A 23,178-nucleotide genomic window follows, 5' to 3' on the forward strand; every position below is an offset into this window, starting at 1 on the left:
GTAGCAAGGTGAGTTGCAGATAATTGATCAGTAACCCACATTTTAACTACTATTTGACCTTTTTAATTCTTTTTCAGTCAATTCAAACAGTGCAAAATGCCATAATATCACTTTAAGCAATGAGCACGATGATTTCTCGATTACTGTTAATAATCGAATTCAAATGCAATGCCCGACAGGACCACTAAACAGTCTTGTTCTCGTGTGGCCGGTTGACTCATTGTTTAAATTCACTTCCCTTCTTCTTTTGGTTTTCTGTTTTGTATCCTATAGGTTTATGACCAGCAATATGTTATAATGTAAATAAGCCGCGAAAACTCCCCGTAACATCCCGTACTGCGTGTGATGCAGCTAAGAACTGCACAGAAAAGACATTCGCTATCCTTGATCTCATTCATTAAACTATTTACGCCGTATATCTTTTTTAAAGATATTTCTTGTTCTTTATAAACCATCGTAAAGCATATGGAATATAGCGAAACTCCAAATGTCGGCTGTGACAGTGACCTCTAAGTGAACGACACGTTTTACACACAACAGGTTGTATTGATATGATAGTCATGTTCGACATGTTATATGTACCCAGCAAGATCCACAGGCACCCTGATCTCTGACCTCCTTGATTGATGGACAGTTTGGCCACTGGGTGCGAGCATCAAACGTGTCATAGGGACACTGGTCACCTGGAAAAACAGAACCAGGAAATATTGTTAAAATGAGAGCTCCCCAGTATTGATGAAACAAGTACTTTAAAAGTTAGCCAAGAAATATTTGTTTTTACATTTGTAATAACATATTTGATTGTAATTAGCATTGACAAATTTTTTCTCTACTTACCAAGATACATGTATATTGTTTGTACTAGCCAAGATATACTCATTGATTCTCCACTAAAGTAGTAAATTTGGAGTAATTCTGTCCCACGTGTATATTTTCCTGTGATGTTGCTGGAAAACATGTTTGCTGTCTTTGTATTTCACGAGAGTGTCATTACGAATTAAAACATTCAATAACAGATGTTTTTTATAGGCAAGAAATAGTGTTTGTAATAAGCCAAGATATATTGTTTGTACTTAGCCAAGACATAAGGCTAGTATTTAGCTGAGACATATTGTAAGTACTAGGCCAAACATATTGTTAGCCTGAGCCAAGACCTATTGTTTGTACTTAGCCAAGACATGTTGTTTATACTTTAATAGCTAACACATGATTTTATACTTATCCAGAAATGTTTGTTTTATTTGCCAAGAAACAATGCGATAACAAGTTCGAGAAATACTGGTTTTAAATGAACAAAACATCCTTTTTAAACTTAGTCAAGAAACTTTGCTTTAACTGAGACTAAATAAATGGTTTTAAACAGAGTTGAAGGTATGTATAAGGTAACAGAAAATGTGTATTTATTATCTCAAATAAAAATCTGCCTGTAAGTATTTACATTTTAATTGTTTAAAAGATTCATTGCCAAAAATGCTATAAATGAAATTATTCTGAAATTAAATTCTGAAATTTAAGCATTTGATTTTGAAGATTTCAAGATTTTGAAAACCAGGGGTCAATGACCCCTTACTTGAAAAGTTCAGGAGTCAGATTAACGGCCACCGGAAAAACTTTGCGAAACCGAAATTTCGCAAACTTAAGTACCCTTTTTCTTGAAGGTTTGCTTATTTGTGATAAAGTATAAGATAAAAGTCTAACTTGTGATTAATAATTGGTTATTTTTGCTTGTTAAATGCGTTTTCTTCACTATGAACTTTATTTGCAAAGTTGGGGTTCCCATGGGATTTTTGTATATTCCCATGGGATTTTTCATTATCCCATGGGAATTTTGGTTTCTCCCATGGGATTTTTCTCCAGCTTTTTTTATGGGAGAAAAAATCCCATGGGATTTTCAAAAACATAAAACACGTTCGTTTGTGCTTAGTTATCGATTTTAAGCATAGTTAAAGCATTTGTGCTTATTTTCGTTCAATTTACTTTGATAGAAAAAAAATCCCATTTTTTTATGGGAAAAAAAATCCCATGGGATTTTTTTCTGATTTTTAGAGATTTATTCATGTAACCTTCAGAAACACTACCTTTTAACAAATGATGAGCATTTCTCGCGATTTCAACGCGTTAAATCGTGTTTTAAAAAAATCCCATGGGATTTTTTTGTCCCATGGGATTTTTTTGTCCCATGGGATTTTTTTTCCCATGGGATTTTTTTTCCAATGGGATTTTTTTAAGGTATAAGTTTCTAAAAGCTATATAATAATAATAATAATAATAATAATAATAATAATAATAATAATAATAATAATAATAATAATAATAATAATAATAATAATGAATAATAATAATCGTGCTCAATATGATGAATTTGTACTTTTAAGCGACTAACATTTTTATTCGAGCCGATCGTCGAGTCCGAATGGTGAGTATAAGAGCAATTTACCAGTACAAATAAATCTCACTTGTGTAGAGAACGCTACCGTACTATAAAATAATCTTGATAATAAGCCATATCATTTCTCGACAGAAAATGAAAACAGTATCCATATTGATGTCAGCAATGTCCCCTGCTATGATAAATATTGACAAAATGAAAAACCTTGACAATAATTCCGTGTCGAATACGCATTAGATTATAGCAATCAAATTCATATAAGCATTGATAAGATAATTTGCGAAAATGGGTCTTATGTCAAATACGGCCAGCGTAGCTCCATTCCATAATGTCCGGTATTAAGTCACGTCAAGTTTCGTGGTCGAATTATAGCATAATAATCATTTTCACATTACGCGAATCATATGAGTTTCCCTACATATATTGTGTTAAAATTTATGTTACACTAATGTGCGATGATGAAAAGGGGATTTCGGTAATTCTACATTCGCCCGCCTAGTACCGAAATCCCCATATTTACGCCTTAAAGGGTCAATAGGTCATCGGTATGAATGGTTTTTGACTTCACATGAATGTTAAGGTGGCAAAAAAATGATATTAATTTTTAATTATTAAGCACTCTTGACAGCATTAAGTTGCCTCTCAGTGGGGATTTCGGTAATTCTACACTAGAACTTAAACGCGCGCCGGTACCCGAAATCCTGCTGTACAAACCTTCAAGTGTCAACAAAATTATTATAGTGTTTTTTTTTCATTAGCGACCAGCGACATGTATTATCTCCCATTCGGTTACTTCTTTTGGAAAATAATTAGCGGGGATTTCGGTACTGCTACATTCGTACGCCCAGAGCCGAAATCACCCATGTTTACGCCAATCCCCCATATTACGCCTTAAAGGGTCTATATGTCAATATGTTTGGGGTTTTGGCTTTGCATTAATGTTGATTTGTACACAATCATATTAGTGTTAATCATTTAAACACTCTTATCAGAATATTTTTTCCATTATTAAATAGTTTATTAATGTGAAATATGTGTAAACGAATGTAAAAAAGGTAAAATGTACATTTAAAACATTGGTTTCACAAAAGTATATGTAAATATAACATGACATAGTAATAATAAGTCTTCAGAAAGTATTTTCCAAACAAATCTGATGAAACAAATGATATCGTACTACCTTATTTACAATATTCTATACACTTTTTGCAATTTAGTTATCAATGTTTAATCAAAGCATAAATCAGCATATGTTGCCTCTTAGCGGGAATTTCGGTAATTCTTAACAAGCACATAAACCCGCGCCGGTACCGAAATCCCCGCTGTACAAACCTTCAAGTGTAAAAAAATACTGATTTAAGTTTAAATAAAGGGAACAATAGTATTTTTGGCCACCAAAAAGCACTTCCGCGTCAACAAAACGATGAAATTATGTCAGAAACCCAGCTTTTCATTGTAAAAATTGCTATACACCATCGGCCGCCGAGAGCGGAATACTGCGCTTGGCCGCTAAACAATGTGGATTGCATCAAATTAAATGTCAATTTTCGATTTTATTACAAAAAATAAACACTGCCTTTTTATAAATATGTCAAGCACGTACACTTAACAAAAAAAATCGATATATCTTTATGTAATGTAGAAAAGTAAAGCGCTTTATATATAAAAATGTTTTATAATGTCTCTCTGGTTGAGAAAAAAAAAATTAACAAAACCATGTAGAACATATAATATGTTTCATAATTAAAAATAAATATTTAATGATGCACGTGATGTCTTATAATTGATATAAGTTCACGTGTCATTGAACGAGTTAAGGGAGAGATGCGAATTAAATTACACATAATTAAAAACTGATACTATACTGTCAGCTTGATTTATAAATTGTGTTCCATCGCGCCAATATATTCATTGTTCCATGAAATTGTGTATAAAAGCAAAACGATTGAAATTATGTCAGAAATCCTGCTTTTTACATGAAATGATCTTTAACACTTTATTTATTCCAATCAGGTAAATAACAAATACAATAATACGGGGAAGTCTATACTGTGTATTAGAAACTTGTTGTGGATATCCCTATCTTATCCGCTCAATACACATCCACCTGGCTACTGTACAGAAAAACATAGATTTACTTCCAAAATAACTGATTTCATTAATTGCTAACTTGTTGTCTACATTTTAAATTAACAACGATAATGGATCAACATCACCGTTGCACAATTATTAAGTTCACAGTAATCTGTACTTTAAATAGATAGCCTAATTAAAGACGGTGCTAATAAAGAACAAAGCGTGAATGTGGATATTAAGAAATTAGATCCTTTTTTGCATGACACTGGCAGTATATCATTTTATCTTATATAAATAAGCCACATTTAAGACATGGATAAAATTAAAATAAGACACATTTGCATCTTTCACTAAATTTTCTTAAAAAAAACATGTGAAACTGAAGAAAAAACATTTATTGCTGACACATTATTCTAAAAGTCGACTGACAACTTAAGTTCAAAGAGGGATTTACAATTAAATAAGATCCATTTTCGCATGATGCTGGTTGTAGAGCAAGCAATACATTTCTTACTGACACATTATTCTAAAAGTCGACAGGCAACATAAATTCAAAGAGGGAACCACAATTAAATAAGATCAATTTTCGCATGATACTGGTTGTATAGCAAGTAGTCACATAATAATTACAGCTTGCATTAGTTGCAATAATTTTGTTAAGTGCGCGTGCTTCTGAACGTTGCGTTAAGCGAGAGTGTTGTCATTTTGTTAGTTTTTATTTTTTGGTATTATGTATGATTATTGCTTGTTTTGAATTTGAAATAAACGCTTTCTGGCAAATAAGCATCGTCTTAATTTTAATACAAATAATGAACATTTGACATACAAAATGTCCAATAACATACCGGCAATAACCTTATATATATGTTAATTTCTTTGCATGTTTATACCGAAATTATAGCCGACATCGGCAGTTAGGGAAATTTTGTGACACACTTTAACACATCAAAAATGCATGATAGTTCTTTTTTCATATGATATTCCCCTGGTTGCTTACCGGTGTATTGGTGCAGTTGATAACCCCGCCGGGACTACAGTAGGGTGCTAATACACACGTGTATCGTGTTCAATACAATCGTCTTAATTTTAATACAAATAATAAACATTTGACATACAAAATGTCCAATAACATATCGGCATTAACATTATATATATGTTAATTTCTTTGCATGTTTATACCGAAATTATAGCCGACATCGGCAGTTAGGGAAATTTTGTGACACACTTTAACAAATCAAACATGCATGATAGTTCTTTTTTCATATGATATTCCCCTGGTTGCTTACCGGTGTATTGGTGCAGTTGATAACGCCGCCGGGACTACAGTAGGGTGCTAATACACACGTGTATCGTGTTCAATACCCGATCCATGCTACAACGTGTGAGAACGGGAATTTCGGTAATTCTACCTTTTTTTAGCTTGCGCACCTCTAATGGGCACATATCCAAATATAATTTAATTAATTATTTTCCTAATCAGCATCATTTCACTAAACTACATGCAAATTTGTAGGTAGGCTTTCCATGCTTAAAAAAAATAAACCGATTTTTCAAAACCACCCTCACGCTCGGCTTTTGTCCAGTTTATTTTCACCCCTGGGGTATATAAAAGTTCCATAATTCATTCAAATTTCCAAATATGGGCATGCAGTTGGTGTGTACAGATGCAGTAAAGGTGTTTAAAGTTTAAACAAGATGAAATAAGTATTCTTTTACAGACATTTATTGTTTACAAATTTTAATCTATGGAATAGCGCCATGAAATGTAAGTGATTTCAGCCAAGTAAAAATTGGGTCGGTTAAAAACAAAGTGTCATAAAATTCAAATAGTATCATTTAAGTTATATTTTAAACTAAGTTTTTATAGAAACACTATATACAGCAAAAATACCAAAAAATAGACAGATTTACCGTTTACTTTTTGAAATAAAAATAAAAATGCAACATGCATCATTCGTATTTTCAGCAGTAAATTAATCAATTTAGCCATAACGTTGTTTTAATTTTAAAATTGAAGGATGTGCATACAATTTTCAACATATTTAACAATAAACATAGCTTATGTGCTATATTAAATCAAATTACGTTAGAAAAGAAATAAAACGCGTCGCAAAAAGTATGCGATGTCGGCAGGAATCGAACCTGCGCGGGAAAATCCCAAAAGATTTCTTATTCATCGCCTTACCCACTCGGCTACGACAACTTCACATCTGTGTAACCTTAAATAAGATTTATATAAATAAACAGGAAAAAGGCTCGCTCGATCTTCGAAGAAATCGCGAAATCGTATTTTTCAGATGATAATTGGATCAAAGTCAATATTTATAGTGAAAATAATGTAATCTAAATGAATAAGTTAAACATATATCAAAATTCGAAGTTTGAAAAAAATAAAATGCATCTCTCGGAAAGAAGCGATCATTGAAGATCGGCAATGGCTTATGTATGAAGTGAAAGGACAGTTGAAAGTTTCCTTTTTGCACGTTAATGATTCTGATAATATGATGACAAAGGCAGCAGTCCTATGTAGTATTGTGTTTGACCGGAGAGTAGCGTGATCTGTGTCGGTGTTGGGCGCTCTGAGGGCGCAATCCGGCTACACTAGGTACATAGGAACCTCTTGTGGCTATAGTCCATGGATCGGGTTCGGCAGACAGAGAACATGTAAATTTTTATATGTATGTTTTATATCTTAATTACCTAAACGTATATTTATCCTGGTTACTTATTTATTGGGGTTTGAGTTAGTCGCAATGATTGTAGATACGTTGTTCTATATTTAGTAAGTATTTGGAGGACGAGTGGCACGGGCACGCGCTTTATTATCACTTATGCAAGGAACGCGTTTTGTTTATATACGTATTTTTGATATTCCGATAGGCTTAAGGGAGGTAACTTATTCAAGCAAAACGCGATATTTTTTGCGATGCCTTTTTATAACTCTTGTTTAATTAATTACATACGAATATACAGCTAAATTTAAGATGATTTTTACCAGAAAAAAAAATTTCGGAGAAAATATATTGAGATTTTGATATTCCATAGAATGCGAGTCTCCATATATATTTTCTATTGCAGGGGAGGTAATTTAAAATTTTTAAAGTCTCCGAATTGGTCTTTGTTGTATCTATTTACGTTTATTTTCAAGCTAATGGCGATTAAAAAATTAATTATTATTAGTATGTGCTCACATGGATATTGGTACGGATATATCGTGTTCATATAAGTGTTACTACATGCATTTCATTCACCATTCAGGTCGGGCTACACAAATCTCGTGAAGAGGCCAGTAGGACCTGTAAACAAACTCTCATACACACACTCTTCACTCATCGTGGCGCTCTCGCATGCCTGAGGCGATATATAAGACCGATGTCATGTATAATACTGTATTCGCTGGTATTTTCGGTTGATATGTTTGATTGCTTAGGACGCAATGAATATAGTGTATTTATATTTAATCGAAGTGAGCTCATTGTTGTTTCTGGCGGTCTTCAATTTCTGGTAATAGTTTCGCGATTAAAGACGTCGGTTCTCGGTTAGGTGTGGAATGTTCTTATTTGTTAATGTGCCAAGTGCTTAAAGGCGGTTTATAGCACTTTATTAGTCGGCGTTTCAAGAGAATGGGTAATAAATGCAAATCAGTAGGTGCTTAGAAGACTTAAGTACGGCAAGAACCACAACTCACTCTGCTAGGAACGATTACCACTGCCTGTCTGCAGCAGACGACAAATGATTCTGCTCTAGCAGTGAATGTATATACCAGCTTGTAAACGCCATTGGCCAGTCTAGTGTTTATCATTAAAATATGCACATATTGGCTGCTTTCATGGAAAACGAGGCTTAATGCACGTCAAATAAGATTAGCCTGTGCACAATGATAAGCATATGCAATGCGAACAAGCTAATCAAGGACGACAACAGCGAACAACATCAGTGCCTTCAGCGCTTTGATTTATAATATACATTATGTCCTATCTTATATGGCGTATAGCTACTAATATATGTGTGTATAAAATATGTTAACCGTCTTTATTTTTTAAATAAATGAAATCATACTGAAACTCTACGAATTGAGGATTTACATGTTTTTATGAGCTGTCAAAGATTATTACAAACAACAATTATTATCTTTTTTAATGCAGACACTTTAAAAGACTGTGGGTGCGGACCCAGGATCCTGCGATAAATCAAACGGAAAGGTACTTTAGGTACTTAAGCTACGTTGAAGAAACTCGGACATTGTTGACGCCCTGTCTTCAATAAATACTGTTTTTGAGTGAGGTAAAACTTACAAATGTATTTGTTAGCCAATTGACGTGTATCGTGGTATTTTGAAATTATTTTTAAAATAACTGGGCTAAGCATTGGTTTCGGTAGAAAAGTACTGCAACAATTTCGCTAGATTTGAACACATTTTAACACTCCGCATTATGATATTTTGATTCAATTTTTCATATTTATACCAAGTGAGTTTTTATTTGACCGCCTTGCGGATACAGATCCATTAGCATGTGCTTGTGTATTATAATAACAATTAATGAGTTTATTTACTACTTACAGTATCGTTATTTTCATCAACATCATCGTTATCATCGTTATCATCATCATCATCATCAACATAATCATCATCTCATCATTATCATCATCATCATCATCATCATCATCATCATCATCATCATCATCATCATCATCATCATCATCATCATCATCATCATCATCATCATCATCATCATCATCATCATCATCATCATCATCATCATCATCATCATCATCATCATCATCATCATCATCATCATCATCATCATCATCATCGTCATCATCATCGTCATCATCATCGTCATCATCATCATCATCATCATCATCATCATCATCATCGTCGTCGTCGTCGTCGCCCTCGTCCTCGTCCTGCTCCTCCGCCTCCACCGCATCATCAGCAGCAGCATCGTCATCAGCAACAGCAGCAGCATTATCGTCACTATCACCAACAACATCGTTATGGTCGTCATCGTCGTGATCATCATCATCAGTGTCATCATCATCATCATCGTCATTGTTATCGTCGTTGTTCTCCTCCTCGTCGTCGTCATCGTCATCATCGTCGTCATCGTCATTCTCATCATGAACAATTTCAACAACCGTAAAACCTATCGCTCAGCTCATTTTTGCAGTGAATTCGGATGTTATATCAAATCTTTTTGATTAATAGAGTTTGCTGCTTAATGTATTAATAACTAAATAATAATGTTGATAATATTGAAAATAAATGGTTTCAATTTTATTTATCCGTTTAAGATGCAGTATTTGACCAAGTCAATTTGTCGCTAAAAGTATTCATTACACATTCAATCCAAAAAACGTTACGAGTTGCTATTGAAACTATAATCGCATTCCGATAAAAATGGTGTCTGTATTAGGGCCTGTTTAATTTCTACGCTTCATTGCAATTCATAAAAATATTTTTAAGGGTACCGGTATATCTAGACACACTCTGTTATCCAAACAATCCTTGTGATCATAAACAAATAAACAATGAAATATAAATAAAATTAGATGATAAAAAATGGTATCTTCCTTTTGCTGTTGCTAGTTATCAACAGAGTAGCAAAACTTTTAAATATAAATTATATTCAATTCATAGCACGCTTAAAGATTTGAAGTTTATCTAAATCTATAAGCGCAAACATATTTATGTTTGTTAACACAAAGCTGTGGCAGTTTTCTGATTGCGCTTGAAAAGATGTGATTGTTGTTGTTGCATTAATAGTATCATTAGTTTGTATTTCCAGATTAGGTATTCCACCATACATTTTGTTTTTAATCAGATGTCTTATAATTGGCATTGCAATATTTCAATAACGAGTAATCAACACAATTGACTTTATGTATTTTTAATTGTTTATCCATATTATCATTAACACTTGAGGGAAAAATAAGCTGTGTCATTTTTTATTTTTTATTTTACTTATGGTTCAGACAACTCTGCTTTTACTATATGCCGTAATAATTATAAGTTTCCGTTCACTTAAAGATATTGTTTTTCGTGTTGGAAAATTTAAATACGAAAAATATTTAGAGACAAGTGTGTTATGTTTGTTTGTCAATTATTTAATTGAAGTAGAAATAATACATCAGTGTACATAATTTTATTGTGTTGTTTCCCTTCGTTCTTTACTTTAAAAATACAACTTAACAGCTTTGCAATCAACTGAAATAATATATAAAAAGTAAAAACAATAAACGTTTGGCTTTCTTTATACGATATCATTTCAAACGCTGTTGGAAGGAACCATTGCTTATTAGAGGTTTACAAGGTAATTTCCTAAAGTACGCAAATGTAATGGTCGATTGCCCTTAGGCATGATTCTGTTTTATTACTTTAATCCGGTTGTAAAAATGCATGACCGAAGGGTCATCAGATAAGCAAAAACAGGGCCAAAATCTGATAAAATAGCGCTGTTTAACTGACTGTACGAAAATCCGTATGTCCGAAAATTTAGAATCATGAAAACATAAATATTTTGGCTTAAAAAGGAAATGTAAGAAAATTTAGAATGTAAGAGAAAATACGGTGGTTTTATGGTGTTTAAATCGATTAGAAATAGCAAAACCTAAAGACATTATCTCAAGTGTGATTTTCAAAAGATTTTATATGAATGTACACACACGGTAAAACTAGTCTATTAAAATGCAATACCTTCATTGGTTCTCATGTTTTTAATATTTATTAAACATAGGTTTTTGTGAACACTTGTTGTTATATAATATTGAAATGTACACGCATACTGAACATAAAATCATTAGCATAACGGCTAAGTTGGTTTTTACTAAGATTGCAATAGTGTTTATTTTATTATTATAAATCTTATGAGGATAATTTTGAAAGTATGACACAGAATATCTGAAGAAGATATATACATAATCACATATGTTGTTGTTGTTGTGGTTATTGTTTCAATATTTTTATGAGTATCATACATTCAATGACGAATAGCTATTAATTTGTCATACAAACACCATAATTATTATTGGATTGCGGAGATTAAACAAATCGATTCCCTAGTAACTGATATAACTGATACATTTTTTGAGCGACAATTTGAAACTAAATCTAGTATTATTTAAATTTGATTATTTTAATGGCAGACTTTTTTTATTAACCCCAATTAATGTGAACGCAACGTTTCTTTTATTTAAATCGCTGAGTACGAAGCATCAAGCTATTTTTTAATTAATTGACAGTGATCTTTAATGTATGTCATAATATAAATTGAAATCAATCTTAATTAAAGCTTGAGTGGTTGGTTTGTAATAAGTTTTGTAAATGTTGCTGTAGGATATGTATGCACAATAAATACTAACGCTCTGGCATATTGTGATGGTGATATGATTATATATTGCATAATGAATATGTGATAATGTTCTTGTGATAATATTGAGGCTATAATTAGTTTTTAAATTAAGCTAGCTAATTTCAAATAAGATACAAACACATCCCAATCCTAAAATTATCAGTAAGTTATAGTATTGTTTGCCTCTAGGCGCATAATTAATTGAAGGCCTAGTTTATCTGTTAATCCTCGCCTCATGTGGTGTCCCAGTGGGTAAACTGATATTAATACACGATGTATTGGTCCACAATTAAATCTCTTATAAAAACATGTCTCTCAGGTGACTGAAAAATGGCTGTGTAGATACAACAAATACTACTACAACGGAGACTAAGATAACACATGTTACACTTAATTTGTCTTCCTTGCGTTCTTCTTATACGACAAACAGTTCTAAAACAAAAAAGCAAAAAGCCGCTACTGCTACTGCTTCGGCTACTCTAACTGCTACTGCTACTGCTGCCGCTGCCGCTGCCGCTGCCACTGCCGCTGCCACTGCCGCTGCCGCTGCCACTGCCGCTGCCACTGCCACTGCCGCTGCCACTGCCACTGCCGCTGCCACTGCCGCTGCCGCTGCCAGTGCTGCTGCTGCTACTGATAGTGCTACTGCTACTGCCACTGCTACTGCCACTGCCACTGCCACTGCCGCTGCCACTGCCGCTGCCGCTGCTGCTGCTGCTACTGATAGTGCTACTGCTACTGCTACTGCTGCTACTGCTGCTGCTGCTTCTGCTGCTGTTGCTACTGCTACTGTTACTGCTACTGCTACTGATACGGCTACTGCTACTGCTACTTCTACTGCTACTTCTACTGCTACTGCTAGTGCTACTGCTACTGCTACTGCTACTGATTCTGCTACTGCTACTGCTGCTGCTGCTGCTACTGCTGCTGCTGCTGCTACTGCTACTGCTACTAATGATAATTATTCTCCTTCTACTTCTCTTTCTACTATTGCTAGCGATGCTTCATAATTTATTTTTAAATGTATCATTTTGTTAAAACAGGAAAGAACTGTTATATATATTTTCTTAAAGGTGTAAAGAATCTAAACTTTCCTGCGATTAAAGTTTTATTTAACTGGATTAGTATAGGCCACATAACAGACGCTATTGTACTGATTTGTACTAAACAACATTTTGTCATAATCAACAGTTTTAACATGCCGCAGTTTCCTTGGAAGTTAACCTTTGATTGGAGTTATGTATAAAACATTAACAAGGTATTTGTTGACAGTTTGTCCTGTCACAATTATATATTAGTTGAGCCAAACGTGTGATAAAGATCCCTTTTGGGGTGGCGATAAATACTATTCATATTGTTCAACAGTGGGAGACTGAGAAAACATATGTTACAATTAATCTGTCTACTTTGCCTGCTTCTTCTTTATATATTTTTCTTGCTAATCGTTTAAGTTTAGTTTTAGTTAAGTAGGTATATCAATTTACATTTTTTGATAGATATTTATTTGGATAGTAATAGTATGTTTTATTTGACTTGACATCATTGAACCGGTTTATTCATTGATAAGATCGGGATCTCCACAGGTTTTTAATCTCGATAATTAGGTGGGGAGAAGGGTCCGAATGATAATGTTGTCGTCGGCTTACGAATCACATTTCACAAGTTTTAGACAAATATGCATACGTTATAAACCTAATTTAAGTATTACATAGATAATAACTTATCTTTATTTTGATGAACTACGTTTAAGGTATAAAACTATAATTATCTATGTGTTGTGTGCCGCATACATACCATCTTGCTTTTTTTAATTTGATCACAACGGTCCGAAGTCATTAACATTCGGCTCTAGGAGAAGTGCCCCCCCGGAGAACTGCCCCCCCCCAAAGATTTTTCACTGGGCGGAGAACTGCCCCATCACTGTTTTTGTATAGGGCGGAGAACTGCCCCCCTGCTGATTAATAAGGGGCGAAGAACTGCCCCCCTGTCAGAATTGATGACCCGGAGAAGTGCCCCCTAATTAAAGAAATAGCGGTGATATATAAAGCGAGTATTATAATGACAATAACGCCAGTAACTTTCTTGCTATTATGTATGGAAATTGAGTGAAATTTCAAAAGTAATATAAAGTTGTACAAGTAATAAAAGTTATAAAACGGCATAAAATACTTACCTCGGCATGGACGTCGTCACGTCGCCAACTTTATAATCACGTGATTTGCGTCAATGTGAACAAAGAAAAACAAATAAATTTTTGCTAATAAAAGTTTTCGCGGCTGAATTATTTTATATTTTCCCCGTAATAAAAACAAACAATTAGCATGCAATTTAATCCATCCTTATGCCAGCTGAAAACAATAATTTATTTGTTTGTTTTCGCCAATTACGGATTTGGACGGTTCAATATAATAAACCCGTATGCGGCTTTATTCAAAGCTTACAAGTTCTTAACAATTAAGGTCGGTCCGGTCTACCAATTAAAAGATTAAAAGATCGCGGTACTTATCGTTAACGGTAACAAGTTATCTGCCTGCCTTATTAGCTGCTAATTAAAGCAACTGTTACCGATTTTGTTTGTTTGGCATGTCGACATGATCTGCTCAAAATGCAAACTGCGGACGACTCGACGGTCTGGCGATGCTACCGACGGATAAGGTGCTAGAAGACATGAATTAACTAAACAACATAAATAAATTGCTTATAAATTCAACTTCACTTCACTTTTTTCTTCAAGTCAGCTAAATTATTGCCTTTGCCTTGCCTATTAATTTACTTTTTTATATGTCAATTAACTTTTTTTCCATGGGTCAATACTATCTTTATAATGTAAATTAATTCCGATGTAACTTTTCCTCCATAAGTACCGAGTTGCACGTCTATATTTAGTTGCAACACATTGCCAGTATTAACACGCACGCGTTTCCTGTGTGGATCTCGACTATGTTTCGCGCTCTTATTAAAACACGACTTTTACAAGGCATTCATGTATAGTGAGTGGTGCAGATGCGTACCAAGGGCCTTAAACAGTACTAACACATGCCTCTAGACAATTTGTGTTTTTCAGTTCGATAAATGGTAATATACTTGTACTGAAATTAAATTGTTACCGGATAAAATGTGTACGGCGATAACGTAAAATTACCCGTAAGTATTGTTTTCACCACGTAACTAATAACTAATATGACACCGGGGGGCAGTTCTCCGCCCCTACAGATTTGGTGGGGGGGGGCAGATATCCGCCTACTAAATTCTGACAGGGGGGCAGTTCTCCGCCCCTACCGATTTGATGGGGGGGGGCACCTCTCCGCCACCTTTAAAATAAGGGGGCAGTTCTCCGGGGGGCAGTTCTCCGGGGGGGGGGCACTTCTCCGGATACCTTAACATTCATTATGCATGGGTGCTAAAGCACAGTGTATACTAACTAACCTATGTTTATTGTTGTTTGCTAGGGTTATTATTATTATTTATTTTTTTATTTGGGGGGGAGGAGGGCTTTTATAGAAGATTTCAACTAGTCCTTCAATTAACGAAAAAAAAATTGGTATAGGAAATATAAAAGAGTAATAGACAGCTTCATTCATGCTGTTCTATTATGGTGTTTTAACGCATATAATTATGTATGGTTAATGAAGCACATTGTATGCTACCGATGTTTATTGTTGTTTGATGATGATGTTAAGTTGGTGTTGCTGTTGTTGTTAATGATGATGATGAGGAGGAGGAGGAAGAAGAAGAAGAAGATGATGATGATGGTGGTGGTGGTAGTAGTGACGACGACGACGATGATGATGATTTTGATTATGATAATGAGATTTGAATTAAATTAATGCTCAAAGATTTTTCTTTTTAGCGGCCAAGCGCAGATATCTGCGCTCGGCCGCTGTAAGGGTTATGTAATATTTGCAATCTACATAGGAGTCAATAGCAGATACCAAGCACCATATGCTTATGAGAAACAAAAGCAAAATATTGGCAATCGCTGAAATCTCGAATATGACTTAATCATTTTATTAAATGAAAACCGGTAACTATTTTAAACGGTTATTATATTGCAACAACTTAGCGTTGTTTATCCAAAAGACCATTGTTATAATTACAGGGACGTCAATAGGCCAAACTATTCAGGAAATATGATTTGAGTCGTCAAGGATAGATTTTGAGATCAATGTACGTCCGATGAGATTTAAAGGGAGTTGGAGGCGTAGGGACAGATTCGTTCGAGTACGCGATCATTTGAGAACAAATAATGTTGAAGCTTTATCGGAATTCCGGAAATTTGCGATCGGTACCGATTTTTCCTGGTTCTTTTTTATTGATTCTGATAAGTTAGCGGCCGGCTCGGACATGAATATTAACTGACGAAAACCTCTTCGCTACTTTCCGAAAATCTTCGACATGTTTCAAATATCCGTAATATTCCGCATTGTACTCACCAGAAATTGCAACTAGAAAGACTACAATAAATCAATTAGCTACGGCTCGGGCGGGGATTTACCTTTTATCCCTGTAAGGGACCTAATGCCCCAGACTACCGGCTATTTTTTCCGGAATTCGAACTTGATACACTTGATATCCCTGAATTAAATATTTATATCCGCAATTTTGATCTCTAGAGTGCTGACTGTTAGTATTGTATTTGACTGGAATGACTGTCGATTATGTGTTTTTAAGATTAAAACAATCTTACGAAGAACTTTGTGTTTGCTTTTTTGTACGCTTTCTTTTTAAAAATGTATTGTCCGCCACGGACGCAACAATTGACCAAATGTACCAGATTGTGGTCTCTTTAAAGTGCTATGTTTTTACTGCCGTGATATCTTTAACAAACTACACATTATTGATCGTGGACGTTTTATACTCTTATTGAATTTGTTTCCCCAAAATATGCTCTTCTATTAGTAGATGTTTAGGTGACGATGTTCTAATTATAGATCTTACACGGCCAAGAAACACTAGATAGGTCTTTGCAAAGAGAGCTGTTGGATATCGTGAATGCGTTCATTGTGGCCTGTTTATTTCAGAAAGCTATGTGCAATGTTTTATGGGGATTTCTATCAAATTGCCAATTGCAAAATTTGATTTAATTCATTCGGACCTACAAGCGGGAAACTTCTTCATTAAAATTCAATGGGCTTTTAAGAAGTTCGTTGAAAGGCCAAATTTGACGTTAAACAGCAACGCCGAAAAAATTGCTACTCAGTCTTATTTATCACTTTTTTTGTAAGATTTACCAGTAGACGTTCTTCAGTGAAATTAAGCAAACACACAGTGCCGATAAATATGGAAGGGTATTTAGGTAAAAATTACATCCTTCTTTGTGACTGTGTCATGATTCTTGATGGTACTTTCAATTAGTATGTAGACACCTTTTCATGCTTGATGACACTTACATCTTGCCTGATGTCCAATGTCTATTTACATTCTGCTTAATGGTATCATGCATGTGTACAGATGCAACATTCTTGTTCGTTAATTGCATGCTGCATATGTGTATGTTGGTTTGTGCAGAGAGACTTGTGCAATAGGCGCAGTGCATAATGGAATCAAATATTAATGCGTTTAATAAATTAACGCGATGGTAAGATGTGAGTTTCACCCAAGCACAAAGCAACATACTATCATGCATGATACAATGATGTCAATTGACAGTCATTCCGAAATGCTACGGAGGACTACGGAAATTTACGGCGTATAACGGAAATTTTATGTTATAGGAGAAGTTGCGCACCTTTGTAAGATATTTGCTACTGAACCGAAATTAACCGCGTGTTTGTAGACTTAACTTTTTTTTGGTTAATGACTAACCATAATTTGTGTACAGTAATTTACCTTCAATAACCAAAGAAAGTCTATGGATATATTTCAATATATGCTACTAATGCATGTATGCAGAGCTCCAGATAAGACGCTTAAAGTCGTAAAAAATTGAATTAAATTTAGTAAAAAAGTAGACTTAAATTCTGCGCGTACGGTTACACATTGGAAAAATAAAATAAGAATTCAAAATGTGTGATCATGCGCAAAACTCAATATCAATGCATATAATGTAAACATTTTATCAATGAGTTCCCACTCGTCTAGGCCCTCATTACAATTATGAAATCAACAGCACTTTAACGTTATTATGAATAACAGACCATCTTTACAACAGTCGAAAAGCCGAACGTTTTCCATTATCTGGTCCTTTTATCGCAAAAAGTCTGCTGTAACCCGGCAATTGTCATGAGCTCTTCTAAGACTATAAACCTTAATGCGGATGTGCCAAAAATTATATTTACCTGAAAAAAAAGAATTAATAATGGACTTTAAGGCTGGATTATTATAGAGTGTAAACCAAGATTTTGCTGAAAAAGTTATCTGGAACTTTGCATGTATGTTGAGAGGAAATCGATTACATAATTTCAAATTTACTAGAGTACATTTATATTGCACCACATAAAATGCTATAAAACTATAATATTGAAGTGCACATATAAACTTTATTATAGATGGGTAGGTATTTCGTGTCAATCTCTTTCACATATGAAAGAGCTGTTGGTCATGCTGCTTTAAGTACATATAGATGCATGACACAATTTAGATTAAGCAAAATTTAACACTAGTTATTTGCCAAGAGTCAAATATATACGAGCAGTAAGAGCGTAATCGTGCACAGCGAGACTTACTCATGTAGAATTGAAACTCTTATTGCTTTCTTTCGAAATAATTTCATGTGTCCGATCTAATATGCAATATGCCCGGTGTTTTTTTTTGCGGGTTAATGTTCCGTTTTAGATCCATAATTAACGAATGCCTCAATATTTTCAAAAATTAACACCGGATTAATGTTCACCGACATTCTTTCATACAGATTGGATATAAATATTATAGAGCTTAACAAAAAATACATTAAGCCCTGTTCTCCCGGCACACGTGCTGTACACACAGGTGGTTAGCGTGTGGCTATGATAATAATTAGTGAAAACATCTTTTTGAATGATAAATAATCATATTAAAACGAAAAATCAAATTTTCTATAAAAAAAAATCACTATCGTTTTATATATAACAAGGTATCCAACTCGAAATCATCCGAAAACGGGGTGCATCGTTTTGAGCAGCCATTTCTAAATTAATTTTGCAGCGATTTTCATGACCCGGTCTTATTCAACGCAGAAATGAATTTCCTTTTAGGAAATGTATATATATTGTTATATTTCTACACATGCTGGGTCAAATTTTAAGAAATAAAGCTATACATAATTCGCTTGACCCAGTTGTGATCGATCAGACCGTATTATGAATGAAATCTCCAGTTGTAAAGACACAACTCCGCATTGGAGCAATGAAATCACTCTTGTGTTTAAAATGTTAGTTGGTTGAAATGTATGTAAACAAAGGTTTGAAAATGCGCTGGACAGATAGTTTTGATGCATAATTCTACGGCAAGCACGGTAAGAATGTTTTTTTTTCATACGTTTTATTGAATTATGGTATCGAGGTTCGTGAACTTTGCAGGGAAAATGCCCTTTTCTCCGTGAAGATTTCAGTCATGAATACTGTCTGATCGATCACAGCTGGGTCACGCGAGTTGTGTATCGTGTTATTTCTTAAAAGTTGACCCAGTATTTGTAAAAATATTGCAAGACATATACATTTCCAGAAAGGAAATTTATTTATGCGTTGAATAAGACCAAGATCGTGAAAATCGCTGCAAAATTGATGAAGTAATGGCTGTTTAAAACGATGCATCCCGTTTTCGGATGATTTCGAGTAGGATACCTTGTTGAATTTATATTTAACTTATTTTTTTAAAGAAAAGTTGATTTTTCGTTATAATATGATTACTTATCATTCCAAAATATGTTTTCACTAATTAGTATTATAGCCACACGCTAACCACCTGTAGCTGGACACTTTTAAAAAACACTATACAAATTCAAGTACTTATGCACTTAATTGATTGTAAACAATGACGGTTGAAATCCGTGCGTGGGAATTTTTCTGGTAACCAAGAGCGACGTCAACGTTCATGACAAACCTGTTTATATGACATTTATTTATTGATTTTTTCCAACTTGATTGAAAATTATGTTTTATGATATTTTAATACATGTAGATGAAATAGTTGTTTTCTCAACGAGGAGTACAATAGTTGTACAGTACTAGACACGAGTACTTGTAACTTTCAGGTTTCTCTTTATACCACAGACATTATATAGTCATAAAATGATAAATATGTGTTTATAGAAATTGTAATTATAGCATGGTAAACAGACTAGAGAAATCTGAAAGTTTCACGCACAGGTCTGTGGCAATGGGGGTTTGGGCTACTTTATAAATATGAGGTCGATATGCAATGCACATCGGTAGATTACGTCTACTGTAATTATTTGGACTAGGGAAGGGCCACAATTCCAACACATCAGCCCCGTTATGTTCTGAATAAAATACATGTATAATTTCTTGAGTGCCAATTGCATCTTACAAATATCAAAAACATTCACGGCAGTCAATTCATTGTGTAAACCTACTGGTCTTCATGGCAATAATGAACGTATTTAGTTTAATGGAGATTATATAACGAAGGGAACTAATTCAGCTTATTCAGTTTACTAGTCAAAATGATTCGGATGTTTTCGCTTTTTTTTCCGAAAAGTAATTTATTCAACATACGGAAAATAAACGCGCGCCACCTGTTATCATAATTTAGTAACTTGCATTCTGCTTACTGCCTGTTGCTTACTGCCGTTGTTAATGACGCTTAGTGGCAAAACCGATTATGACTGGTTTCAGGAATAATGAACACACAAACATTGGATAGTCACCAAGCATGTTGAAACAATCATCAAGTATAACCGATAGAGAACAAGCATGTTGGAACTGTCATGAAGCATGTTAGAATAAACATCACGCATAATGTAAATATTCATCATGAATGATGTAATGTTGCAGCAATCATCAAGTATAAACGAATAGACAACAAGCATGTTGGAATTGTCATAAAGCAAATTAGAATAAGCATCAGTCATAATGTAAATATTCACCACGAATGATGTAACTTTTACCTAAATATCCTTCCATAGACATGTGTTGTTACTAAAATAGACATAGAGATTTGAGCATTGGGAGTGACCTAATCATACTGTGCTTTAGCAGTATTACGGAATACCGTTAGTGCCATCGTGGTTACACATTAAAATCCATAGGGCGAGAACGCGAGAACGCGATAGTACGATGGCGACAATGTGACAATACGATGATGACAGGGTGACAATACGATGGCGACAATGCGATAGTACGATGGCGACAATGCGAGAACGCGATAATACGATGACGACAATCAGACAGTGCGATGACGACAGTGCGACAATACGATGGCGACAGTGAGATAGTACGATGGCGACAATACTACAGTTCGATAGTGCGATAATACGATGACGACAGTGCGAAAATACGATGACGACAGTGCGACAATACGATGGCGATAGCCGACAGTGCGATAGTACGATGTTGCTAATGCGATAACGCGATAGTATGATGGCGGCAATTCGAAAATGCGATGGCGACAGTGCGACAATACGATGGCGACAATGCGATAGAACGATGGCGACATTGCGATGATACGATATGACTATCGCATTGTCGCCCCCGTACGATCGCACTGCCGCCATTGTATTGTCGCACTGTCGCATTGTCGTCATCGTACTAGCGCATTTTCGCAATCGTACGAACGCAATGTCGCCATCGTATTGTCGCACTGTCGTCATCGTACTTTCGCGTTCTCGCATTCTCGCCCTCTGGATTTTAATGAGTAACCACGGTGGCCCTAACGGTATTTTGTACAGTAAAGTGCGTAAAATCTGGTTTGGAATAACAATTTATATGCCGAAAACAGATGTTGAAAACCCGACTTTGTTTTATAAGTAGTAGTCTAAATATACAATGAGTTTTCCGAGCATTAAATAAACATATTAAAATAAAATTCATGTTCGTATCGGTTGAAGTTCTTGTTAATAGTAGAAGCAAAGAACACAATAAAACGCTGATTGGGCTTACTTATTTGAGGCAAGAAAAAACAGATCGCGCTATTATATATAACATATAACGCGAATCCGCAAAGTTCGAGCGCCCGTCTCGGTGCCGTCGTTTCCGGTGAAAGTTTCGCACAGGAGCTACCGAGTTTGGATATGAGACCACGAATCATGGCTTGACTTTATATATCAGTCAGCGTAGAACCTGACCAGACTGCGCGGTTGGACAAGCTAGGATGGACCAACTTTGGCCGCATATGACATAAGACCCATTTTCGCATGACGCGGGCCATCTGACCTTTATAATGTGTATATAGCTTTGAATGGAATTTGCACATAGTTTTTGGCATTGACTTATTGTTATGTTAATGTGTTGCACGCTTTCAAAAGCAGAGGGCATATATAAGATCAATTATACTACGGAGTTCATTTTCTGTTGCAAAATGAAATGCAAGAAAGATTGTTACTCAGCGGTGTGTACAGTATGACAGCGTTGTCTGTCTGCGATGCATTTATACTGGTTCTAAGCTGGCATACTCACCAATTGGACTCAACCATCTGCTCGAACAAGAAATGATAAGTTCTACTAGCATAAACCTTTAATTGTAACTCATTTTAAAAATATTCATGTTATTTATATTATTCAATTTATTATTCAAAATTATAATTATTATTTCCTTTATTGTTGTTTTTCGCATTAAGAAACTTATTCGGCTTACGAAACTGAAAAATCCCATTGGAAAAAAAATCCCATGGAAAAAAATCCCATGGATTTAAAAAATCCCATGGGATTTTTTTTTTTAAACACGACTAAACGCATTAAAATATCGTAGTTGTTCATCATTTCATAAAATATGATGTTTCTGAAAGTTTCATGAATAAATCTCTCAAAATAAGAAAAAAATCCCATGGGATTTTTTTCTCCCATTTTAAAATGGGATTTTTTTATTACTATATATTTTTATATATAATTGGCATAAAACCAATATACAGTCCTTAAATAACGTTAAAATACTTGCAAACGCAAATAAAACACGTTTTTTAAAATGTTCAAAATCCCATGGGATTTTTCTCCCATTTGCAAATTATGGGAGAAAAAAAATCCCATGGGAGAAAAAATCCCATGGGAAAATCGAAAATCCCATGGGAAAATGCAAAAATCCCATGGGAACCCCAACTTTGCTCATAAATTTCATAGTGAAGAAAACGCGTTTTTTGAGTGAAAATAACCAATTATTAATCAACGATAAGACTTTTTCAAATACTATGTCTCAAAGTAGCAAATCTTTAAGAAAAAGGGTACTTAAGTTTGCGAAATTTCGGTTTCGCAAAGTTTTTCCGGTGGCCGT

At 34.6% G+C, this 23,178-nt stretch overlaps 1 protein-coding gene across 1 annotated transcript in view; it reads right to left on the reverse strand.

Annotated features, from left to right (window-relative positions):
- The window catches only part of LOC127849919 (uncharacterized), a 58,838-nt gene that overhangs the window by 13,709 nt on the left and 21,951 nt on the right, over positions 1 to 23,178 (reverse strand). Inside the window, exon 4 of the mRNA XM_052382667.1 lies at positions 583 to 683. Coding sequence (XP_052238627.1) covers positions 583 to 683 — 101 coding nt within the window. The remainder of the gene's footprint in view (positions 1 to 582; positions 684 to 23,178) is intronic.

The sequence above is a fragment of the Dreissena polymorpha genome, chromosome 11 (assembly GCF_020536995.1).
Source record: "Dreissena polymorpha isolate Duluth1 chromosome 11, UMN_Dpol_1.0, whole genome shotgun sequence".
NCBI classification, from domain to species: Eukaryota; Metazoa; Mollusca; class Bivalvia; order Myida; family Dreissenidae; genus Dreissena; species Dreissena polymorpha.